At 47.7% G+C, this 22,626-nt stretch overlaps 1 protein-coding gene across 1 annotated transcript in view; it reads right to left on the bottom strand.

Annotated features, from left to right (window-relative positions):
* Window positions 1-1,640: 1,640 nt before the first annotated feature.
* Window positions 1,641-22,626, bottom strand: part of LOC310642426 (uncharacterized protein) — a 37,409-nt gene continuing 16,423 nt past the window's right edge. Inside the window, exons 2-4 of the mRNA XM_083366141.1 lie at window positions 4,347-4,823; window positions 2,177-2,532; window positions 1,641-1,930 (exon numbers count right to left, since the gene is read on the bottom strand). Of these exons, the coding sequence (XP_083222267.1) occupies window positions 1,685-1,930; window positions 2,177-2,532; window positions 4,347-4,823 (1,079 nt within the window). The 3' untranslated portion in view covers window positions 1,641-1,684. The remainder of the gene's footprint in view (window positions 1,931-2,176; window positions 2,533-4,346; window positions 4,824-22,626) is intronic.

The following is a 22,626-nucleotide window of genomic DNA, read 5'->3' on the forward strand; positions in this document are numbered from 1 at the left end:
AATGGCACCGGACGAGGATTTAACAATTAAAAAAGACATGCAGATAGTAAACCAGAAAAACGATGTGGGCAGTTTATTTTTAACGCTGGAATTACAAAAGAGAGATACGCTGAAGTGGCCACACTGGACTTATGAAAGGTTCTTGACAAAGACACAGAGATATAGGGCCTCCTGCCTGAGCAGGGGGCTGGACTAGAAGACCTCCAAGGTCCCTTTCAGCTCTGTTCTGATTGATGGATTGATTGAATTTTGCGAGAAGAGACAAAGAGAGTATGAGAAACGAGAGGGAATTTTTAAAAGGAATTTAAGGATCATAGGGAGAAAGAGAAAGGCTCCTTGGATTGCAAGGCGATCAAACTGGTCAGTCCTAGAGGAGATCAACCCTGACTGCTCTTTAGAAGGCCAGATCCTGAAGTGGAAACTCAAATCCTTTGGCCACCTAATGAGAAGGAAGGACTCACTGGAGAAGAGCCTCATGCTGGGAAAGGTTGAGGGCAAGAGAAGAAGGGGACGACAGAGAAGGAGGTGGCTGGATGGAGTCACTGAAGCAGTAGGCGTGAGCTTAAATGGACTCCAGAAGATGGTGGAGGACAGGAAGGCCTGGAGGAACTTGGTCCATGGGGTCGCGATGGGTCGGACACGACTTCGCAACTAACAACAACAAATGTTTAAATGGAAATGGGGGTATAAGTATAATAGGATGGATTCAAATACAGCTTGCAACAGTTATGTTATTATTGCTGATCTTATTGGATTTCCGCTGATCAACAGGAAGAAATGGCAGAAAATGAAAAGGAACTCACAGAATAGCAGAATCGGAGGGGACCTTGAAGATCTTCTAGCCCAACCCGCTGCTCAGGCAGGAAACCTTCTACCATTTCAGACAAATAGCTGTCCAGTCTCTTCTTCAAAACCTCCAGTGTTGGGGCATTCACAACATCTGGAGGGAGGTTGTTCCACTGGTTAATTGTCCTTGCTATTAGGAAGCTTCTCCTTAATTCCTGGTTGCTTTTCCCTTTGATTAGTTTCCATCCTTTGTTTCTTGTCCTGCCTTCAGGTGCTTTGGAGAATAAGTTAACCTGCCTCTTCTTTGTGGCAGCCCCTCAAATATTGGAACACTGCTTTCATGTCCCCCCTCGTCCTTCTTTTCATTAAACTAGGCCAGGGGTAGGCAACCTTGGCTCTTTTATGACCTGCGGACTTCAACTCCCAGAATTCCTGAGCCAGCCATGCTGAGGGGAAAGGGAGAGGTTTCCAAGTTGAAGTCCCAGAGTCATGAAGGGGCCATAGTTTCCCCATGCTGGCTCAGGAATTCTGGGAGTTGAAGTCCACGAGTCAGGAAGGGGCCATAGTTCCCCCATGCTGGCTCAGGAATTCTGGGAGTTGAAGTCCACGAGTCATAAAAGAGCCAAGGTTGCCTACTCCTGGCCTAGGATGCTTTATGACTCATGGACCTCAAGTCCCAGAATTCCTGAGCCAGCCATGCTGAGGGGAAAGGGAGAGGTTTCCAAGCTGAGCCTTGCTGGCTGAGGAATTCTGGGAGTTGAAGTCCACGAGTCATGAGGGGGCCAGGGTTGCCTACCCCTGAACTAGACATACCCAATGTCTAGTATCAGGTGATTGCCTTTTGCGACCTTCTGACCAGCAAAGTCAACGAGGAAGCCAGATTTACTTAACAGCTGGGTTATGAAGCTAACATCTGCCGTGATTCGCTTAACAGCTGTGGCAACAAAAGGCCGTGAAACGGGGGCAAGACCCGCTTAACAAACGTCTCACTTAACAACAGACCTATTGGGCTCAAAGGCAGCCGTAAGCCGAGGGTCACCTGTAACTCAAATGCTTTGCGGAGATTACTTACGCAAGGCCGTGATTCGTTTAGCGTGAGAATGATCACCTTCTCCTTCGGGGGCATCTTATTCTCACAAACCATCTGGAAGAAAGAAAGAAAGAAAAAAAGGCAGAGGAATGATCAGTCCTGTATTCTATTGGGCAATATCAAAAGCGATGCAAACCCCACCGAACAAACCTGGTTTTGTAGCCTGAAGCCTTTTCACCGCTACCCCAAACGGGCTCAAGTTAGCAACAGACCAACATCGCCGTGCCTGTGTCGGCACGCACCTGTGTGTGTGTGTTTTTTTTAAAGTCTCACCAGGTGGTACCCCGTCCATCTGTTTACCTTAGCCTGGCCTCCCAGCGAAGTCAGGTTCCCCCTGCTGGACGGAGACGGGACATCAGGCTCCTGAGGAATCGTGGTACCCTCGGACAAAGTCGAAGGCGTCGTCTTCCGTTCTGGGTAAGGTAAAGATCGGCTAGTTGAGAACGGAAGAGTGGAGCTCCTGGGGGCCCCTGCACTCCTCGGCGTGGTGTTTGCCAGCAAGGTGTTTGGTGAGGTGGGCAACGCCGATGCTTCTTTATCTTTGCTTGTAGTTCCGCTTTTCCCAGGGGTAGCAGTTGCTAAGGTGGTAGGATGGCTGACAACTCCAGGCGCAGCGGATGTTTTCGTCGGAATGAACGGAGCCCCCGGACTTTTTGCTGTTGAAAGAAAAGGGAAAGGAAGGGGGGGGGGGGGAAGGATAGGTAAGTCTTTTAATGAAGAGAAGGACGAGGGGGGACATGATAGCAGCGTTCCAATATCTCAGGGGCTGCCCCAAAAAAGAGGCAGTCAAGCTATTCTCCAAAGCACCCGAAGGCAGGACAAGAAGCAACGGATGGAAACTCATCGAGGAGAGAAGCAACCTAGAACTAAGGAGAAACTTCCTGACAGTGAGAACAATTAACCAGTGAAACTACCTGCCTCTGGAAGCAGTGAATGCTCCAACACTGGAAGTTTTTAAGAAGAGACTGGACAGCCACTTGTCTGAAATGGTTTAAAGTTTCCTGCCTGAGGAGAGGGTTGGACTAGATGACCTCCAAGGTCCCTTTCCTGGTATTATTATTAAGAACCTGCCTCCAGAAGCTGTGAATGCTCCAACGCTGGAAGTTTTTAAGAAGAGACTGGACAGCCACTTGTCTGAAATGGTTTAAAGTTTCCTGCCTGAGGAGAGGGTTGGACTAGATGACCTCCAAGGTCCCTTTCCTGGTATTATTATTAAGAACCTGCCTCCAGAAGCTGTGAATGCTCCAACGCTGGAAGTTTTTAAGAAGAGACTGGACAGCAGGGGGTTAGACTAGATGACCTCCAAGGTCCCTTCCATCATCATCATCATCATCATCATTTTATTATTATTGTTGTTGTTGTTGTTGTTATTTCCTCAATTCACAACCACAACTGAGCCCCAAATTTATGTTGCTCAATTAGATAGCGGTGAAGTGAATGTGGCCCCAGTTTTAGCAACCTTTCGTGCAACGGTCGTTAAGCGAATCACTGCATTTGTTAAGTTAGTAAGTAACACGGTTGGGAAGTGAATCCAGCCTCCCCAAATTGGCCTTGCTTGTCAGAAGGTCGCAAAAGGGGATCATATGAACCCTGGGACAATGTAACTGTCGTACGTATGAGTCAGTTGCCCAGCGTCTGAATTTTGATCGTGGGGACCCTGGGGATGCTGCAAGGGTCGTACGTGTGAAACACGGTCGTTAAGTCATTTTTTTTTCATTTATTGTTGCAAATTTGAACAGTCACTAAACGGTTGTAAGACGTTGTACATGTATGCATGTATGCCTGCCTACACACCTTCATAGCAGTATCGATTCGGGGCCCCCCCCGCCACATACACACGCACACAAAACAGTCCGTTTCTCAAGGGGCCCCATGGGGCAAATTAATTGTCCAATTCTTAAGATAATCCCTGCTTAAAGTATTTCTTGAGTGCAAAGCAACTCCCAGCTGACTGTGGCTCCGTCTGAACAGCCAAACATGCCAGATCTAGTTCGTTCGTGGATGGGAGACCACCAGGAAGGAAAGAGGTAAAAGCAAAATATCCTTTTGGTTTCACTTTCCCCAAATTGATATGGGTGGGAAGTCGCCAAGAGTGGACTTTCATAGGAAGGAGATTTTACCTTTAAGCCAATCCCCCCCAGGGTTCAATTCCCTCATTCCCCCCCACCCCCGACCACCACCACTACCCAGCTAGAAATTAGGGCAGGGGTCTCAAAACCTGGCAACTTTTAAGACTAGTGGACTTCAACTCCCAGAATTCCCCAGCCAGCACGGGGAATTCTGGGAAGTCCACAAATCATAAAGTTTGCCATGGCTGGGGAATTCTGGACGCTGAAGTCCACAAGTCTTTTAAAAGTTGCCTTGGCTGGCTGGCTGAATGCTGGGAGCTGAAATCCACCAATCGTCCAAATTGCCCAAACTCGAGACTTCTGGATTAAGGGAATTATAATCCAGGAGACTGGCAACCTACCTGTGGACCCGACCGGCTTTGCGGAGGAAGGCAAGGGGGGAGAAAAGGTCAACGTGGAGGGTCCGCTGGTGGAGGTGGGACCTTTCGCAGCTGTCCCCCGCGAAGAGGTGCTGTTGGTGGCCGTCAACTCCGGAGCCAACGTAGGTGCCCGCGAGGCCGTGGCGCTTGGAACGATGACGGCGACGGGGGTGGTAGTGTCTCCACGCTTCGTGGGCAAAGAAGGGGTGGTGGCGTTCAAAGAGGTCCCCGTCGACGGTATCTTGGGGGGCTCCGCCACCACTGGAGACGTGGGAGAGGTTGGCGGGGCTGAAGGCTTGCTAGTTGGCGTCTTGAGTGCGGAAGTGAGACTTGAGGTGGTCACTTTGTCCAATGTTTTGTGAGAAGCAGAATCGGCGGTGACAGAAGGGACAGTCACGCTGGGTGGAAGAAGAGGAGGAGGAGGAGGAGGAGGAGTGGGTGAAGAATCAGCAGCAACTCCTAGGAAGAACACCCCACCCCCGAGAGAGAGAACTGAGTTAGAAAGAGGTCACGGCTTTCCCACATGCAGCCCAGACCAGCCCCGTTAAGAGAATTAACGGGATAACAAGACTTGGAAGGGACCTTGGAGGTCTTCTAGTCCAGCCCCCTGCGCCTTGCTGGGGAGTTTTGACAGCTGTCAAAACTCCTGCGTGTTCGGCTGTCAAAAGAGCTTTACCTCATAACCAACATTGCTTAACTTTATACTAATAACTATTTACATATAATACACCTTTGGCTATTTCGGGACAAGTGGAACGGGAACGCCAAGGGGGGAGGACTTCCTGCTCGGCCGCCAGGGACTTCCTGTGGTTGCAGCCTCCACCCGTCCCCAAGGATTTCCCACCCTCCATCGGGGACAAGGATCTATTAATAGCAGGGAAGAGAACTGCAAAGCCGGAGGAAAGAAGTAGCAAGAGAGCTCGTCCGAAAAGGGGGAGAGGCTGGGAAAGGTGGGTTGGTGTGGCACTTAAGGCACCAGGCTAGAAAGCCGGAGAAGGAGAGTTCTAGTCCCGCCTTAGGCATGAAATGCTGCTAGGTGACTTTGGGCCAATCACCAGGAGATGGTGAGTTCTAGTTCCCCGCCTTAGGCCTGAAAGCCAGCTGGGGGACTTTGGGCCAATCACCAGGAGATGTGAGTTATAGTTCCGCCTTAGGCCTGAAAGCCAGCTGGGGGACTTTGGGCCAATCACCAATAGGCGGTGAGCTCTAGTCCCGCCTTACGCATGAAAGCCGACTGGGTGACTTTGGGCCAATCACCAGGAGGTGGTGAGCTCTAGTCCCGCCTTATGCATGAAAGCCAGTTGGGTGACTTTGGGCCAATCACCAGGAGACGGTGAGTTCTAGTCCCACCTTAGGCCTGAAAGCCAGCTGGGTGACCTTGGGCCAGACATTCTCCTAACCTGCTTCACAGGGAAAGGTGTCAGATTATCTTCCTCACCTTGACTCGTTTACAAAACATGAAAGTGGGATACAAAATGTTGGCAAACTTTTAAGATGCATGGATTAGAGTTTTCAAAGCGTTCATCTGCACACACACACACACACACACACACACACACACACATATATATATATATATATATATATATATATATATATATATATATATATACACACACACACACATACAAACATACATACATATATATATATATATGTTTTCGTAGATTCTCGCGGGTGTCTGTATGTGTAGATCTAGAGTCTCGGGTTTCTTCCCGCGTTCCTTTCATTTTCAGAAAGTTGTGGCGACGTTTCGACGAAATCCCATCCGTCGCCACAACTTTCTGAAGATGAAAGGAACGCGGGAAGAAACCCGAGACTCTAGATCTACACACACACACACACACACACACACACACACACACACATATATATATATATATATATATATATATATATATATATATATATATATATATATATATATATATATATATATAATGGACAAAGGAGCAAAAGTGTAGTCTTCAACTTATTAACCATAAACAGAATTTCCGTCGCTAAGTAAGGCAAGGCTGTTGAGCAGATTGTGCCCAATTGTATGACCACTGCAGCTGTTCAGGGCATCGCAAAGATGCTCGACTAAATTTCATTTTTCACGTGTGTCGTTGTGTCCGCAAGTAAAAAAAAAAAAGACAATAAAGGTGATCTCATCTTCAACATATCCAACTTCCTCTTCCCCTCCTCCTCAGTTAATCCCCCCTCATTTCAAACAGGGCTAGCCCCCCACACACACTAAAAAGAGCTGGGGGTCTCAGAGATACACACACCCCATATCTAACAGCCTCTTTGCCAAGCTTTGAAGTTGTTGAGGCCCGCAATTCCTTCGCACCTTGGTGAGACAACTCAAATGTGGCAGGTGTTTTGTGTTGCTCACACGGCTGGGTTTTATCCTGTCGGAATTCTTCCCAGGAGCTGGAACTGCAGGGGGGGGGAGGCAAAGGGGGGGGAAGGAAGCACCCACCCCTTCTCCTCCTTGAGCAGGGTCCAAGTGGACCCTCCCATGGAGAGCGGAGCTGATGCAACAAGGAAACACCAAAAATGCCGGCCAACTTCTCACCCATTTTATAAGATAGGACAAACACACCAAATGTTTTCTGCTCCGTTCCGGCTTTTCCTTAAGAGCAGATTTCCGGCCAAGCCTGGAAAAAAATGCGCACAAGTGTTTTGAGGGGGGAGGAGAGAGAGAAGGAGGGAGAGGGAGGAGAGGGGAGAGGGGGAGGGAAGGAGAGGGAGAGAGAAAGAGAGGGAGGAGAGGGAGAGAGAGGATGGAGAGAGGGGGAGGGAGAGGAGGGAGAGAGAGAGAGAAGAGGGAGAAGGGGAGAGAGGAGAGGGAGAGAGGAGAGGGAGAGGGGGAGAGAGGAGAGGGAGGGAGGGGGAGGGAGAAAGAGAGAGGGGAGAGGAGAGGGAGAGGGAGAGAGAGAGGGAGGGAGAGGGAGGAAGAGAGAGAGGGAGAGGGGGAGAGAGGAGAGGGAGGGAGGGGAGAGGGAGAAAGAGAGAGGGGAGAGGAGAGGGAGAGGGAGAGAGAGAGGGAGAGGGGGAGAGAGGAGAGGGGGAGAGAGGAGAGGGAAAGGGAGGGAGAGGGAGGAAGAGAGAGGGGGGGGGAGAGAGGAGAGGGAGGGAGGGAGGGAGAGGAGAGGGAGAGAGGAGAGAGAGGGAGAGGGAGGGAGAGGAAGAGAGAGAGAGAGAGGGAGAGAGGGAGAGAGGAGAGGGAAAGGGAGGGAGAGGAAGAGAGAGAGGGGGGAGGGGGGAGATAGGAGAGGGGAAAGGGAGGGGGAGAGAAAGGAGAGGGGGAGAGAGAGGGAGAGGGAGGGAGAAAGAGGGGGGGGAAGGCAGCTTGTGCAGCACAGGAAACCAGACAGAAACGGCAGGACATTAAAAAAGAAACACAGATCAGAGTCCAAATTCCCAGCAGGTCCTGATGCTCCCATTCTGCATGGATGGAACCTCAAGGTTCAAAGAAGAGGGCTTTCCCTCCTCTGGGCAAAATATATATATATACAGTATATCTCATTTTGAGAACCTGCGGGGTGCCTGGGAAGCAAATCCGCACCTTTGCTCCACATTGCATCTGAATTGCATGTCACCCCTGCAGGAAAAAACCTCAACCAACGTCCCAAGCTTTTCCACAGCTTGGTGGAAAAGAAAGAAGACCGGGGGGGGGGGGAGGGAGGGGGACACTGTCTCTTTTCCTTGGTTTTCAATCCTTGGTGGAGCAGTGGGCTAATGCCTCCTTAAGTAACACCAGCTGCCTGCAATTAGTGCAGGTTCAAGTCCCACCAGGCTCAAGGTTGACTCAGCCTTCCATCCTTCTGAGGTAGGTAAAATGAGGACCCAGATTGTTGGAGGCAATTAAGCTGACTTTGTAATAATGCCGCTTGGGTGTATGTGTGAAAGCCCTAACAAGCAGGCATATACATAGAATGAAGGCTACTGCTAAGCTTGTAAGCCGCCCTGAGTCTTCGGAGAAGGGCGGGATATAAATGGAATTAAAATAAAATTTAAAAAATTAATAATAATCCTTGAACTGGGAGCAGAATCTCCGGGGCTAAGGCGGATGTTAAGCAAACCACTGTCCTTAACATGAATCATGTTATCGTTAAGCAATCCCGTTTCCTCCAATTGGGTTTGTTCGTGGGAAGCTGGCTGGAGAATTATGTTTTCCTATCCTATCCCCCCTTCTCCTCTGTTATCCTATCCTATCCTATCCTATCCTATCCTATCCTATCCTATCCTATCCTATCCTATCCTATCCTATCCCAACTCATCCTATCCATCTGGTCCTGGTGATTTGAACTCGGCTAGGCTGGACAGGTGTTCACTTACCATTTTCTTGCCTATCTTAACTTGTCTTTCTATTCTGTTTTTATGGCACTATTTTTGATAGGCTGGTCTGTTTTTTTCCCTTTGTGTAAAGACAGATGCAAAAAATAGTTCGGCTTTCTCCCTGTTGCTTGTCACCTTCTTGCCACTTTCACCCACTGATGGATCAATCATTTCCTTCACTTTTTTTTAACATGTTGAAAGAAGCTTTTTTTGTTTTGTCATTTTTGACTTTGGTCGCAAGCCTTAGTTCATTTTGAGCCTTAGCTTTCTTTCCTCACTTCGTCTTTGCAGGCTGGGGCTATTTGCTGATATTCTGGCTTAGCCTCCTTTCCCCTACCCTACCCTCCCTTCCCCTCCCTCCATTATCCTATCCTCCCTTCCCCTCTGTTATCTTATCCCAGGGGTAGGCAACCTTGGCTCTTTTATGACTGGTGGACTTCAACTCCCAGAATTCCTGAGCCAGCCACGCTGAGGGGAAAGGGAGAGGTTTCCATGCTTAGCCATGCTGGCTCAGGAATTGTGGGAGTTGAAATCCACCAGTCATAAAAGAGCCAAGGTTGCCTACTCCTGGCCTAGGGCTAGGCCGTTTTATGACTCGTGGATTTCAACTCCCAGAATTCCTGAGCCAGCCATGCTGAGGGGAAAGGGAGAGGTTTCCATGCTTAGCCATGCTGGCTCAGGAATTCTGGGAGTTGAAGTCCACCAGTCATAAAAGAGCCAGGTTGCCTACTCCTGGGCTAGGGCTAGGCCGCTTTATGACTCGTGGACTTCAACTCCCAGAATTCCTGAGCCAGCCATGCTGAGGGGAAAGGGAGAGGTTTCCAAGCTGAGCCATGCTGGCTCAGGAATTCTGGGAGTTGAAGTCCACCAGTCATAAAAGAGCCAAGGTTGCCTACCCCTGTCCTATCCTCTCCTCTCCTCCCCTTCTTCTCTGTTATCCTATGCTATCCACCCTCTCAGTTATCCTATCTTCTCTTCCCCTCCGTTATCCTCTCCTCTCCTTGGGAAGTTTTCTGATCTCCGAGAAGAAATGAAGTTCGGATCCCCTCCTCAAACCCATCAAGTCCTCCCCTGACCGCCTTTCACGCGGCCTCCATTGTATTTTGTTCTCTTCAGAACCAAATGGTCAACATCGGCGGGCAAAGGAACAATAAAGCCACAACCTCTTATACAATCGCACGGCAGTCCATTGTCACAAAAGCCACAAAGGGCCGCCAAGGCCTTTAAATAGCTTTGAATGGGAGGCGGGGGCGATACGGGACGCCCCGGCCCCTTTCCGAAGCTTGCAACCCGTAAGAGAACGAGGTGGCCACCTCCTGCCAAACCTCACATTGACCCAAAAGAGGCCAGGAAATCCTACCCTAAATGTCTTCTGGCCGCGGCAGGTGGGCCGAAAGGAGGAAACCCCCCCCCAAAAAAATGTCAGCCGAGATGTTTCCACAATCTGAAGAGCAGGTCAACCGGGACAGCCACTGTTTCTCTTCGCCTCTTGCAGAAAGAGCGACAACGCTGGAGACGGCACAAGCCTTCCCTCCAACGGAATACAGGGAGTCCTCGGCTTACGACCGCAACTCAGCCCCAAATTGACGTCGCTAAGCAAGACGGAGGTGTGTGAAGTGAACCTTGCCCCACTTTACGGCCTTTCTTGCCACCGTTGCTAAGCGAATCACCGTGGCTGCTAGTCGTTGAATGAATCTGGCTTCCCCCATGGACTCTGCTTGTCAGAAGGTCCGCAAAAAGGCGATTACGTGACCCCCTGGCACACGGCGACCATCATAAGTACAAGTCGGTGGCCAAGCCTCTGAATTTTGATCAGGGTGACCCCAGGGGGGATGCTGCAACGGTCATAAGAGTGAAAAACGGTCTTGTTTTTTTCATTGCCATTGTGGTTTTGAACGGTCACTAAATGAACTGCTGTAAGTCGAGGATTACTTGCAATTTATATCAAGAGACTGGCTTTGGTAGCTTTGTCCTACAAGACCCAATCACAATATGGACTAGAAGCAGGCGGAGGAAGGAAGAAAAGCTTCTTAGGACTTATTCTTGGGAATTAGGTTTTGGAAGAACCAAAGACTTCAACCCTTATTATTGGGAAAATGCTTATTAGACATATAAGACTGTGGGGCCCTTGGTGCTCCCTGAGCTGGGTGGCTTCCTTGCAGACGTTTCATGGCCCAACTAGGTAACATCATCAGTGCTGGAAGTGAGGAGGAGGAGGAGGAGGAGAAGGAGAAGAAGTACTACTACTACTACTACTAGTAGTAGTAGTAGAAGTAGTGTGGGGCCCTTGGTGCTCCCTGAGCTGGGTGGCTTCCTTGCAGACGTTTCATGGCCCAACTAGGTAACATCATCAGTGCTGGAAGTGAGGAGGAGGAGGAGGAGGAGGAGGAGGAGGAGGAGGAGGAGGAGGAGGAGGAGAAGGAGAAGAAGTACTACTACTACTAGTAGTAGTAGTGTGGGGCCCTTGGTGCTCCCTGAGCTGGGTGGCTTCCTTGCAGACGTTTCTTTGCCCAACTAGGTAAACATCAGCAGTGCTGGAAGGGAGCGGAGTTTTGCCTCATTTTTATATCCCAGTGACTTTTCTTGCAAGTGTTGGTGGGTCCTCGATTAGGCTGTTGTTTACTGTTAGCTTGTTTTGTCTGAGTTAGGGTTTCCTTGATCGGACAGCCAGTTTGGATTACTGCTTAAGTCTAGAAAGCAGGAGACGGTGAGTTCAAGTCCTACCTTAGCCATGAAAGCCAGGTGGGTGACTTTGGACTAATCGCTCTCTCAGCCCAATCCACCTCACAGGGTTGTTGTTGTGGGTAAACTAGGAGGAGGAAGGTGTGTTGGATATGTTCTCCACCTTGAGGTATTTGTCAAAATAATAAAAGTGGGATACAAATGAAGACATGGCTGCTGATTAACTGTTGGCCTTGCATTAATCTAATGCTAATAAAACATCTGCAAGAAAATGACCGGGTTCAGAGACCTCACAGTCCTCCTCTTCCTCCTCCTCCTCCTCCTCATGAACCCCACTCCCTTCTAGCACTGATGATGTTACCTAGTTGAGTCATGAAACGTCTGCAACGAAACAACCAAGCTCAGAGCGCACCAAGGACCCCACAGTTCTTCTCCTTTTTTTTCTCCTTCTCCCCCTTCATTCTTCTCCTCCTTCTCCTCTCCACAAACCCCACTCTTTCCAGCAATGATGATGTTGCCTAGTTGGGTCATGAAACGTCTGCAAGGAAACCACCCAGCTCAGGGAGCACCCAGGACCCCCCCCCCAGTTCAACTCTGAGGGCTACCAATTGTCTTTTCTATGCGTAAGACCTGGGACTTGTGGCAAAGTCATTGCAAAGCCAATTTCCTGTCTGGTCCTTGAGCTGCTGAGAGATCAGACAGACGACCATCTGGCTCTGAAAACAAAAGTTGTTTTTAAAAAAAAGAACAAGAAAGAGAAATGGCCTGCTCATTTGGCAGATTGGGGCCAGCCCTTTGAAGCCCTTATCTCCTCCTTTGCAGAGAGAACCAGGCACAAAATGAAAAGGGCTCTTCTGGTGACTCAGCCATTTATTCCCCATTATCAGCTCTCGCCCAGAGAATAGGAGACGGAGAAGCTTTTGTGTACTAATGAGCATATTGCCTCCTCGGATTGTTTCACTTTTCAGGTGTGTTTGCTTGGGGGGAAAAAAACAACAAAATAAAACAGCAAGATCACAATCTCCTCACTTGAAAAGACAGGCTGTTTTTCCAGCAAATTTGGCCGATGGGTGGATGGGTGTGCGTTTGGGTTAGGCTCAAAGAAGGGGTCCTAATTTTATTTATGCTAGGCCAGGGGTAGGCAGCCTTGGCTCTTTTATGACTCGTGGACTTCAACTCCCAGAATTCCTGAGCCAGCATGGCTCCTATGGAAACCTCTCCTGTTCCCCTCAGCATGGCTGGCTCAGGAATTCTGGGAGTTGAAGTCCACGAGTCATAAAAGAGCCAAAGTTGTGTACCCCTGGCCTAAAGCAAGGGTCTTCAAACTTGACTGTTTTATGACTGGTGGACTTCAACTCCCAGAATTCCTGAGCCAGCCATGCTGAGGGGAAAGGGAGAGGTTTCCAAGCTGAGCCAGGCTGGCTGAGGAATTCTGGGAGTTGAAGTCCCCGAGTCATGAAGGGGCCATAGTTTCCCCATGCTGGCTCAGGAATTCTGGGAGTTGAACTCCACAAGTCATAAAAGAGCCAAGGTTGCCTACTCCTGGCCTAGGACGCTTTATGACTCATGGACGTCAACTCCCAGAATTCCTGAGCCAGCCATGCTGAGGGGAAAGGGAGAGGTTTCCATGCTGAGCCATGCTGGCTTAGGATTTCTGGGAGTTGAAGTCCATGAGTCAATAAAAGAGCCAAGGTTGCCTGCCCCTGGTCTAGGCCAACCTTGGCAGCTCTATGATTTGTGGACTTGCAACTCCCAGAATTCCTGAGCCAGCATGGCAACGTCTCCTTTTCCCCTCAGCATGGCTGGCACAGGAATTCTGGGAGTTGAAGTCCACAAGTCATGAAGGGGCTATAGTTCCCCCATGCTGGCTCAGGAATTCTGGGAGTTGCCTACCCCCATGCTAGGCAAAGCACAGTTGCTAACAGGTTAAAGAAATAAACAATGTTGTAAGGACAACATTGATTTGGCTTCAGGATTCATTCTTCTCAGAGGATAGCTGCTCTACAGGCGTGTCAAAAAGAAAAAAAAACACAGTATCAGCTGGGAGGTTGGTGGGAAGAGCCGGTATGGTTAAGGGACCAGTCCAGAAACCAGGAGACGGTGGGTTCTAGTCCTGCCTTAGGCATGAAAGCTGACTGGGTGACTTTGGGCCAATCACCAGGAGACGGTGAGTTCTAATCCTGCCTTAGACATGAAAGTTAGCTGGGTGACTTTGGGCCAATCGCCAGGAGACGGTGAGTTCTAGTCCCACCTTAGGCATGAAAGCCGACTGGGTGACTTTGGGCCAATTGCCAGGAGACGGTGAGTACTAGTCCCGCCTTAGGCATGAAAGCCGACTGGTTGGCTTTGGGCCAATCATCAGGAGACGGTGAGTTCTAGTCCTGCCTGAGACATGAAAATTAGCTGGGTGACTTTGGGCCAATCGCCAGGAGATGGCGAATTCTAGTCCCACTTTAGGCATGAAAGTTGACTGGGTGACTTTGAGCCAATCGCCAGGAGATGGTGAATTCTAGTCCCCCCCACTTAGGTGTGACAGCCAGCTGGGTAATTTTGGGACATTCATTCTCTCTCTGCCCAAACCAGCTCACAGGGTTTTTTTCTGGGGAAAACAGGAGGAGAAAAGAGTATTACATAGGTTTCGCCGGCAGGTTTCATTATTTTATGAAAATAATAAAGCTAAGCTAAAATAAAATCAATATAAGAAAATAAAATAAGAAAATGAAATAAAACAGTAAAAAGAAGAAAATAAAAAAATAAAGTAAAAGAATGAAATAAAAGAAAGCAAGTAAAATGATAAAAGAAAAAAAAGGTAAAAAATGAAATAAAAGAAAATAGAATAAAGAAAAAAATGAGAGCAAAAAATAAAAAATGAAAAATATAATAGTGTAAAAAATGAAATAAAAGAAAACAAAATAGAATAAAATAATAAATAAATAAAAAATAATAATAAAATAAAATAAATAAAATAATAAAAATAAAAATAAATACAGAAACAAAATAAGTAGTTACCCAAGATGGACAGCTGGACCTGTGGGCTCCCAAATGGTTGCTTGGGCTTTGCAACCAGCCACCTGCCTCTTAATAAAAAAGGAATTGAAAAAAGTCCAGCGGGCACGAAGGAGTCTGTTTCCTTAACACATCATGGCCCCCCTTCCCACCAGCTGCATCCATGTGTTTTCCCATTAACAATAGGAAGGGGTTTGATTGGGCGGATCAAGGCAGCATCTTGACTTTTCACCTCCTCTCTCCATGAGGCAGACTAATAATAATAATAATAATAATAATAATAATAATAATAATAATAATAATAATAATAATAATAATAACAACAACAACAACAACAACAACAACAACAACAACAACAACTTGGAAGGGACCTTGGAGGTCATCTAGTCCAACCCCCTGCTCAGGCAGGAAACCATATACCATTTCAGACAAATGGCTGGCCAGTCTCTTAAAAGCCTCCAGTGTTGGAGCATTCACCACCTCTGGAGGCAGGTTGTTCCACTGGTTAATTGTTCTCACTGTCAGGAAGTTTCTCCTTAACTCTAGGTTGCTTCTCTCCTTGACTAGTTTCCATCCATTGCTTCTTGTCCTGCTTTCAGGTGCTTTGGAGAATAGCTTGACTCCCTCTTCTTTGGGGCAGCCCCTGAGATATCGGAAGACTGCTATTATGTCACCCCTCACCCTTCTCTTCGTTAAACTACACATACCCAATTCCAGCAACCGTTCCCTATATGTTTTAGCCTCCAGTCCCCCAATCATCTTTGTTGCTCTTCTCTGTACTCTTTCTAGAGTCTCGACATCTTTTTTACATCATGGTGACCAAAACTGGATGCAATATTCCAGGTGTGGCCTTACCAAGGCATTGTAAAGTGGTATTAGTACTTCACGTGATCTTGATTCTATCCCTCTGTTAATGCAGCCTAGCACTGTGTTGGCTTTTTTGGCAGCTGCAGCACACTGCTGGCTCATATTTAAGTGATTGTCCACTAGGACTCCGAGATCCCTCTCAGTTACTACTATTGAGGAAGGTACCACCTATACTATACCTGTGCATTTGATTTTTCCTGCCTAAATGTAGAACCTTACTTTTTTCACCATTGAATTTCATTTTGTTAGATAGCGCCCAGTGTTCGAGTCTGTCCAGATCCTCCTGTATCTTAAGCCTATCTTCTGGAGTGTTGGCTATTCCTACCAGCTTGGTGTCGTCTGCAAATTTGATGAGTTCCCCATCTATCCCCTCATCCAAATCGTTGACTCAGCCTGGGGAAAAAGGATGAACTCTGCAGTGTATGCCTCCCAGCATACACAAAGGACAGCACAGCAGGAGGCTGATGGTGCAGATCAGCAGAGGGGCTGGACAGCTCGGGGCAGGCATGACTGCTCACTCAGGATAAGCCTAATGACTTAAGCTGTTGACAGCCCCAGGCATGGTCAGCCTGGTGGGAAGCCAGGATCTACACCCATTGTCACCTGCACTGGCGGGAAGCCCAGGTTTGAACTGATTGGATGCCATCCACCTGGGCAGGTACAAATAGACGCCAGGCTTCCCTGTTTCCCCAGTTCGTTCTGTTCAGAATAAACTCATCTTCACCCCAGCTCTGTGTCCGTCTCTATGTGAAGCACGCGACATTACAAACTCATTCAAGGAGTTCCCTCCCACGGATTTTACCTCTAGAACATAGAATAACAGAGCTGGAAGGGACCTTGGAGGTCTTCTAGTCTAACCCCCTGCTCAAGCAGGAGACCCATACCATTTCAGACAAATGGCTGTCAGTCTCTTATTAAAAACAGTTGTAAGTCATTTATTCAGATGTTTATAATAATAAAAGTTGGAAGGGACCTTGGAGGTCATCTAGTCCAACCCCCTGCTGAGGCTGGAGACCCTGTACAATCTGAGCCAAGTGCCTGTCCAGCCTCTTCTTGAAAGCCTCCAGTGATGGAGCATCCACAACTTGTTCCATTGATTTAATTGTTCTCACTGTCAGGAAACTTCTCCTTAGTTCTAGGCTGCTTCTCGCTCCTTGGTTAATTTCCATCCATTGTTTCTCGTCTTGCCTTCTGGTGCTTTGGAAAATAGTATTGACCCCCCCCTCATCTTTGTAAGAGCCCCTCAGATATTGGAAGACTGCTATCATGCCCCCCCCAGTCCTTCTCTTCATTAAAGTAGACGTACCCAATTCCTGCAACCGTTCTTCATATGCTTTAGCCTCCAGCCCCCCAATCAGCTTTGTTTCTCTTGTCTGCATTCTTCCCAAGTCTCAACATCTTTTCTGTATTCTGCTCAGCAGAACTGCATGCAGTGGTCCAAGTGTAGCCTTACTCAGACTTTGTAAAGCATCAGCTCTGCTCAGCCAAAGGGAGAATCTGTTTAATGCATTTAATTGCTTATGCACCTTTATCCCAGGGCAGGGGGTGTCAAACTGGGCCTGGTTGCAACATGCGGAGGCCGTGCCATTCCAGCTCCGGCAATGCAAAAAAAAAAAAAAAGAAAAAAAAGTTGCGATCCGTCACGACACGTCACATGACATGGCGAGTTTGACACCCGTGTCCTAGAGTGACGGAAAAATGCTCTCCAGCTTGGCCTGGGTCCGCTTATCAACGCATACAGCTTGCCCAGAAAAGCCAACAACGGTTTGAATAATTCAGAGAGGAGGGGCTGAACGTAGCCCAAAGCAGTCCTTGATGGTGTTCTGTCCCAGCCTATGTGAGTCCTTGTTCTGCTCACAAGGAGAAACCCCTCTTCCAAGAAACAGGCAGGAACCACAAGAAAAAATCAACCCTTTTTATTCTCACAGACCCGAGTCAATGTCCAAGGCAAACAAACACGAAACTCGATCCTCAACACGAATAGTGGCCTTCGGCAACCAGCACTTCCCACACCTTCCCTTTTCTAATGCAGCCCAGGCGTGGCTTCCTAATGCCTTCTCCTTTGCCTTTGGAGCCGCCCCATTGCGTTCCTCTGTCCTGCTCGCTTCTCTTGCCGGCGGCGCTTTCGTGCATCCTGGATGTTTCCCAGCTGCGCTTCATCACTGTTCAACTCAGGCTCCCAGCACAGCTGCGTCTCAGCCTGAGCGCGAGTAGAGGGGCCAGGCTCCTCATCCGACTGTGAGTCCTGGAACTCCTCAAAGCCTTCCTCTGACACTGATGTCACTCCAGGACCCTCCTCCTCCTCATCTGATTCCTCGGACTCAGCTGCCGGATCCATGGGCTGGCGAGGGATCACAACAGATTCGTGCAGATCGATCATCAATCATCAGTCCTGTATAACGCTCGGGCTAGAGGCTTTTTAGCAAAATGTACTTTACGGCGGGCACACGTGCACGTCTCCGTTCTTCTATTGCTCACCGCAATGCTCAAAGGCGAAGGTGGTCATCGTAGCCTGGTGGTTAAGTGGGCAGGACAACTGAATCCACTTGCCCTCCCCGAAGGGGATTGGCTGACCGGTTTTCCACTCGAGAACACGACCACTATGCGCCTGCTTGACCACTGCTCACGCCAGTGTGGATGTGCAGACACGCCCGCTGGCCTTTTCCGCAGCCTGGTTGCAAACCCTTCGCGGTCCACTAAGTGGGCTGTAGCCCACGGGTTGGGGAGCCCCGCTTTTAAAGTGACAGCTGTCTCACCAGACTACAGAAATGGGATTGGTCTCTCCGGGCTAGCTTTCGTGGATTTGGGGAAAGGAAGGGATTGTTTTTGACCATCACCCCGCTCTCTTACCCTCATTCGGCCGTTACGTTCTCAAGGAGCTGGGAGGCCCCCCCAAGGCCATCTGCATTGTCTGCAGGGGTACAGAAGGGTGGGCTCTGTGGGACAACCCCCCCCCAATTCTCTGGCCTCAGAACAATTGTCTCTACTGAGACTCCTGGCTCTCTGGAAGACTCTAGGGACACTGCCTTCCTCTCTGACGGCCACCTCCTGTGTTGGATCCTGCCGCCGTGCCCATTTCCTGGCACGGCCTGGCCTGGCTTTCAAGGTCCCAGAACTCCCCTGGGGCCAGCCGTCTCTTCCCCAAATGCCTCTGCGTGAAGATCAGCTCCTTCCTTCCCTGCACTGCCCTCTTCCTCCATCGTGGAGCCCCTTCCCAGGACTGTCGAGACAACATGAGGGATCCGGCAGGGCCATCGAAACAAACATCTTTCCTCTGAAGAAGAGAATTAACATAGCTGGAAGGGACCATGGAGGTCTTCTAGTCCAACCTCCTGGCAATTCCCTCCTTTCTTCCTAGGCTTCTCAAGATTAGAGGGATAAAGAATATTCTACATCTTTAGCTACATATCTCTTCACTCACTGGTGCTAAGTGAAGGATTTCTGCCTTGTAATAGGACAGCTGATGCAATCTTTCTTTCTTTCTTTCTTTCTTTCTTTCTTTCTTTCTTTCTTTCTTTCTTTCTATGATTAAGGGCACTAGATGTGTCTAGTCAAATGAAGAGAGAATAGGATAGGATAGGATAGAATAGAATAGAATACAGTAAAGTAGAGTAGAGTAGAGTAGAATAAAAGAATAGAATAGAATAGAATAGAATAGAATAGAATAGAATAGAATAGAATAGAATAGGAAATATGGAATAGAATAGAGAATAGAATAGAATAAAATAGAGAATAGAATAGAATAGAATAGAATAGAATAGAATAGAACAGAATAGAATAGAAAATATGGAATAGAATAGAATAGAATAGAATAGAATAGAATAGAATAGAATAGAATAGAATAGAATAGAATAGAAAATATGGAATAGAATAGAACAGAACAGAATTAATACAGTTGGAAGGGACCTTGGAGATCTTTTAGTTCTACCTCCTGCTCAGGCAGGAAACCCTATACCATTTGAGAGAAATGGTTGTCCTATCTCTTCTTAAAAACTTCCAGCGTTGGAGCACCCACCACTTCTGGAGGCAGGTTGTTCCACTGATTGATTGTTCTCACTGTCAGGAAACACCTTCTTAGTTCTAGGTTGCTTCTCTCCTTGGTTAGTTTCCATCCGTTGCTTCTTGTCCTGCCTTTTGGAGAATTGGTTGACCCCCTCTTTTATGTGGCAGCCCCTCAAGTATTGGAAGACTGCTCTCTTGTCATCCCGGTCCTTCTCTTCGTTAGACTAGGCATACCTAGTTAGTTCCCTTAGTTGTTGATCGTGATGGCATTAGTAGAATAACAGAGTTGGACGGGACCTTGGAGGTCATCTAGTCCAACCCCTTCCTCAGGCTGGAGACCCTGTGCAATTTGAGACAAGTGCCTGTCCAGCCTCTTCTTGAAAGCCTCCAGTGATGGAGCATCCACAACTTGTTCCACTGATTTAATTGTTCTCACTGTCAGGAAACTTCTCCTTAGTTCTAGGTTGCCTCTCGCTCCTTGGTTAATTTCCATCCATTGTTTCTCGTCTTGCCTTCTGGTGCTTTGGAAAATAGTTTGACACCCCCCCTCATCTTTGTAGAAGCCCCTCAGATATTGGAAGAGTGCTATCATGCCCCCCCCCCCCCGTCCTTCTCTTCATTAAACTAGACCAGGGATAGACAACCTCGGCTCTTTTATGACTCATGGACTTCAACTCCCAGAATTCCTGAGTCAGCTATGAGTCATAAAGGAGCCGAGATTGCCTACCCCTGAACTAGACCTACCCAATTCCTGCAACTGCTTTAGCCTCCAGCCCACTCATCATCTTTGTTGCTCTTCTCTGCACTCTTCCCAAGTCTCAACATCTTATTTGTATTCTGGAGCACCCACAACTTCTAGAGGCAAGGAGTTCCACAGATAGATTGGTCTAACTGCCAGGAAAGTTCTCCTTAATTCTAGGCTGATGCTCTCCTTGATTAGTTTCCATCTGTTGCTTCTTCTCCTGCCTTCAGGTGCTTCGGAGAAGAGGTTGACCTCTTCTCTGTGGAAGTCCCTCAAATATTGGAAGGCAGCTTCCTAGAGACAACACCAATGTTGTGCAAATATAATTCTTGCCGTTGTTATCACATGTAGGATCAAATATGTACTTTGCTTATCAGGTTTTTCTGGCATTATACCTAGCAAAAAAAAAATATCAGGTTTACAGTCTATGTGTTTCTCTAACATTTTTTTCTAACCAAGTGTGGATTATTGTCCAATATCTCCTTGCTTTAACACATGTCCACCACATATGATAATAAGTACCTGGTTTGTGTTTACATTTCCAACCTTTCTCTGACATGTTTTTAAACATTTTTGCTAATCTTCTTGGTGGCAAATGCCATCGATAAAACATTTTATCTAAGTTTTCTTTCTATGTGTGAGATTTATCACTCAATAGCAATACTTTATTTTTTGCAGGAGTGGGTAGTACGTCTGTGGGAAAGGCTAAATTTCTAAAGCAAGTTTCTTTCTTTCTTTCTTTCTTTCTTTCTTTCTTTCTTTCTTTCTTTCTTTCTTTCTTTCTTCTTCCCTTCCCTTTCTTATTAATTTTTTTTAAAGCCAACGTTCAGTATAAATGATTCCGGAGTGACGTGTTCAAGGAATAATTCAACGAACGCTAAAGCTGAACGTTATCAAATGTTCCGGTTGCTTAAATACTCAACCAGTAGTTGAAACATATCCTAAAATGTTGTCGTTTTAATTAAACTGCTTCGATTAACTTTCGTGCGGGGAAAGGCTGTGCTGTACTCTGGACGCAGAAAAGAAAAAAAAAATGTTTCAGGATGGCTACAGCTCCGTCTACAATCCAGTCATGTGGCAGAGAACACCGTGACGTCCGGCAGAAATTATGTCAAGTTTTATGAAGTTGCAGATAGAAGTATACATAGAGAAGGAAGTAATTATAGTTCAGGGTTGAACAGTGGGGTCTCTGAGCTTGATTTGTTTCTTGCAGATGTTGCACGACCCACTGGTGCTAGAAAGGAGGTGGGGAGGAAGGGACGAGGAAGGGACGAGGAGAAGGAGGGGTTTGTGGGGATGAGGAGGTGAACTGAGGGGTCCTTGGTGCTCTCTGAGCTGGGTAGTTTTCTTGTAGACGTTTCATGACCCAACTAGGGAACATCATCAATACTAAAAGAGTTGGGTTTCTGAAGAGGAGGAGGAGGAGGAGGAGGAGGAGGAGGAGGAAAAAGTCTGTGGGGTCCTGGGTGCTCTCTGAGCTGGGTGGTTTTCTTGCAGATGTTTCATGACCCAACTAGGCAACATCATCATTGCTGGAAAGAGTGGGGTTTGTGGAGAGGAGAAGGAGGAGAAGAAGAAGGAATGAAGGGGAAGAAGGAGAAAGAAAAGGAGAAGAACTGTGGGGTCCTTGGTGCTCTCTGAGCTGGGTGGTTTTCTTGCAGATGTTTCATGACCCAACTAGGGAACAACACCAGTGCTAGGAGGGAGAGAGTGGGGTTTGCATAGTGGAGGAGGAAATACAGGGAGTGCAGAATTATTAGGCAAATGAGTATTTTGACCACATCATCCTCTTTATGCATGTTGTCTTACTCCAAGCTGTATAGGCTCGAAAGCCTACTACCAATTAAGCATATTAGGTGATGTGCATCTCTGTAATGAGAAGGGGTGTGGTCTAATGACATCAACACCCTGTATCAGGTGTGCATAATTATTAGGCAACTTCCTTTCCTTTGGCAAAATGGGTCAAAAGAAGGACTTGACAGGCTCAGAAAAGTCAAAAATAGTGAGATATCTTGCAGAGGGATGCAGCACTCTTAAAATTGCAAAGCTTCTGAAGCGTGATCATCGAACAATCAAGCGTTTCATTCAAAATAGTCAACAGGGTCGCAAGAAGCGTGTGGAGAAACCAAGGCGCAAAATAACTGCCCATGAACTGAGAAAAGTCAAGCGTGCAGCTGCCAAGATGCCACTTGCCACCAGTTTGGCCATATTTCAGAGCTGCAACATCACTGGAGTGCCCAAAAGCACAAGGTGTGCAATACTCAGAGACATGGCCAAGGTAAGAAAGGCTGAAAGACGACCACCACTGAACAAGACACACAAGCTGAAACGTCAAGACTGGGCCAAGAAATATCTCAAGACTGATTTTTCTAAGGTTTTATGGACTGATGAAATGAGAGTGAGTCTTGATGGGCCAGATGGATGGGCCCGTGGCTGGATTGGTAAAGGGCAGAGAGCTCCAGTCCGACTCAGACGCCAGCAAGGTGGAGGTGGAGTACTGGTTTGGGCTGGTATCATCAAAGATGAGCTTGTGGGGCCTTTTCGGGTTGAGGATGGAGTCAAGCTCAACTCCCAGTCCTACTGCCAGTTTCTGGAAGACACCTTCTTCAAGCAGTGGTACAGGAAGAAGTCTGCATC

This window comes from Vipera ursinii (assembly GCF_947247035.1).
Source record: "Vipera ursinii genome assembly, chromosome: 6".
NCBI classification, from domain to species: domain Eukaryota; kingdom Metazoa; phylum Chordata; class Lepidosauria; order Squamata; family Viperidae; genus Vipera; species Vipera ursinii.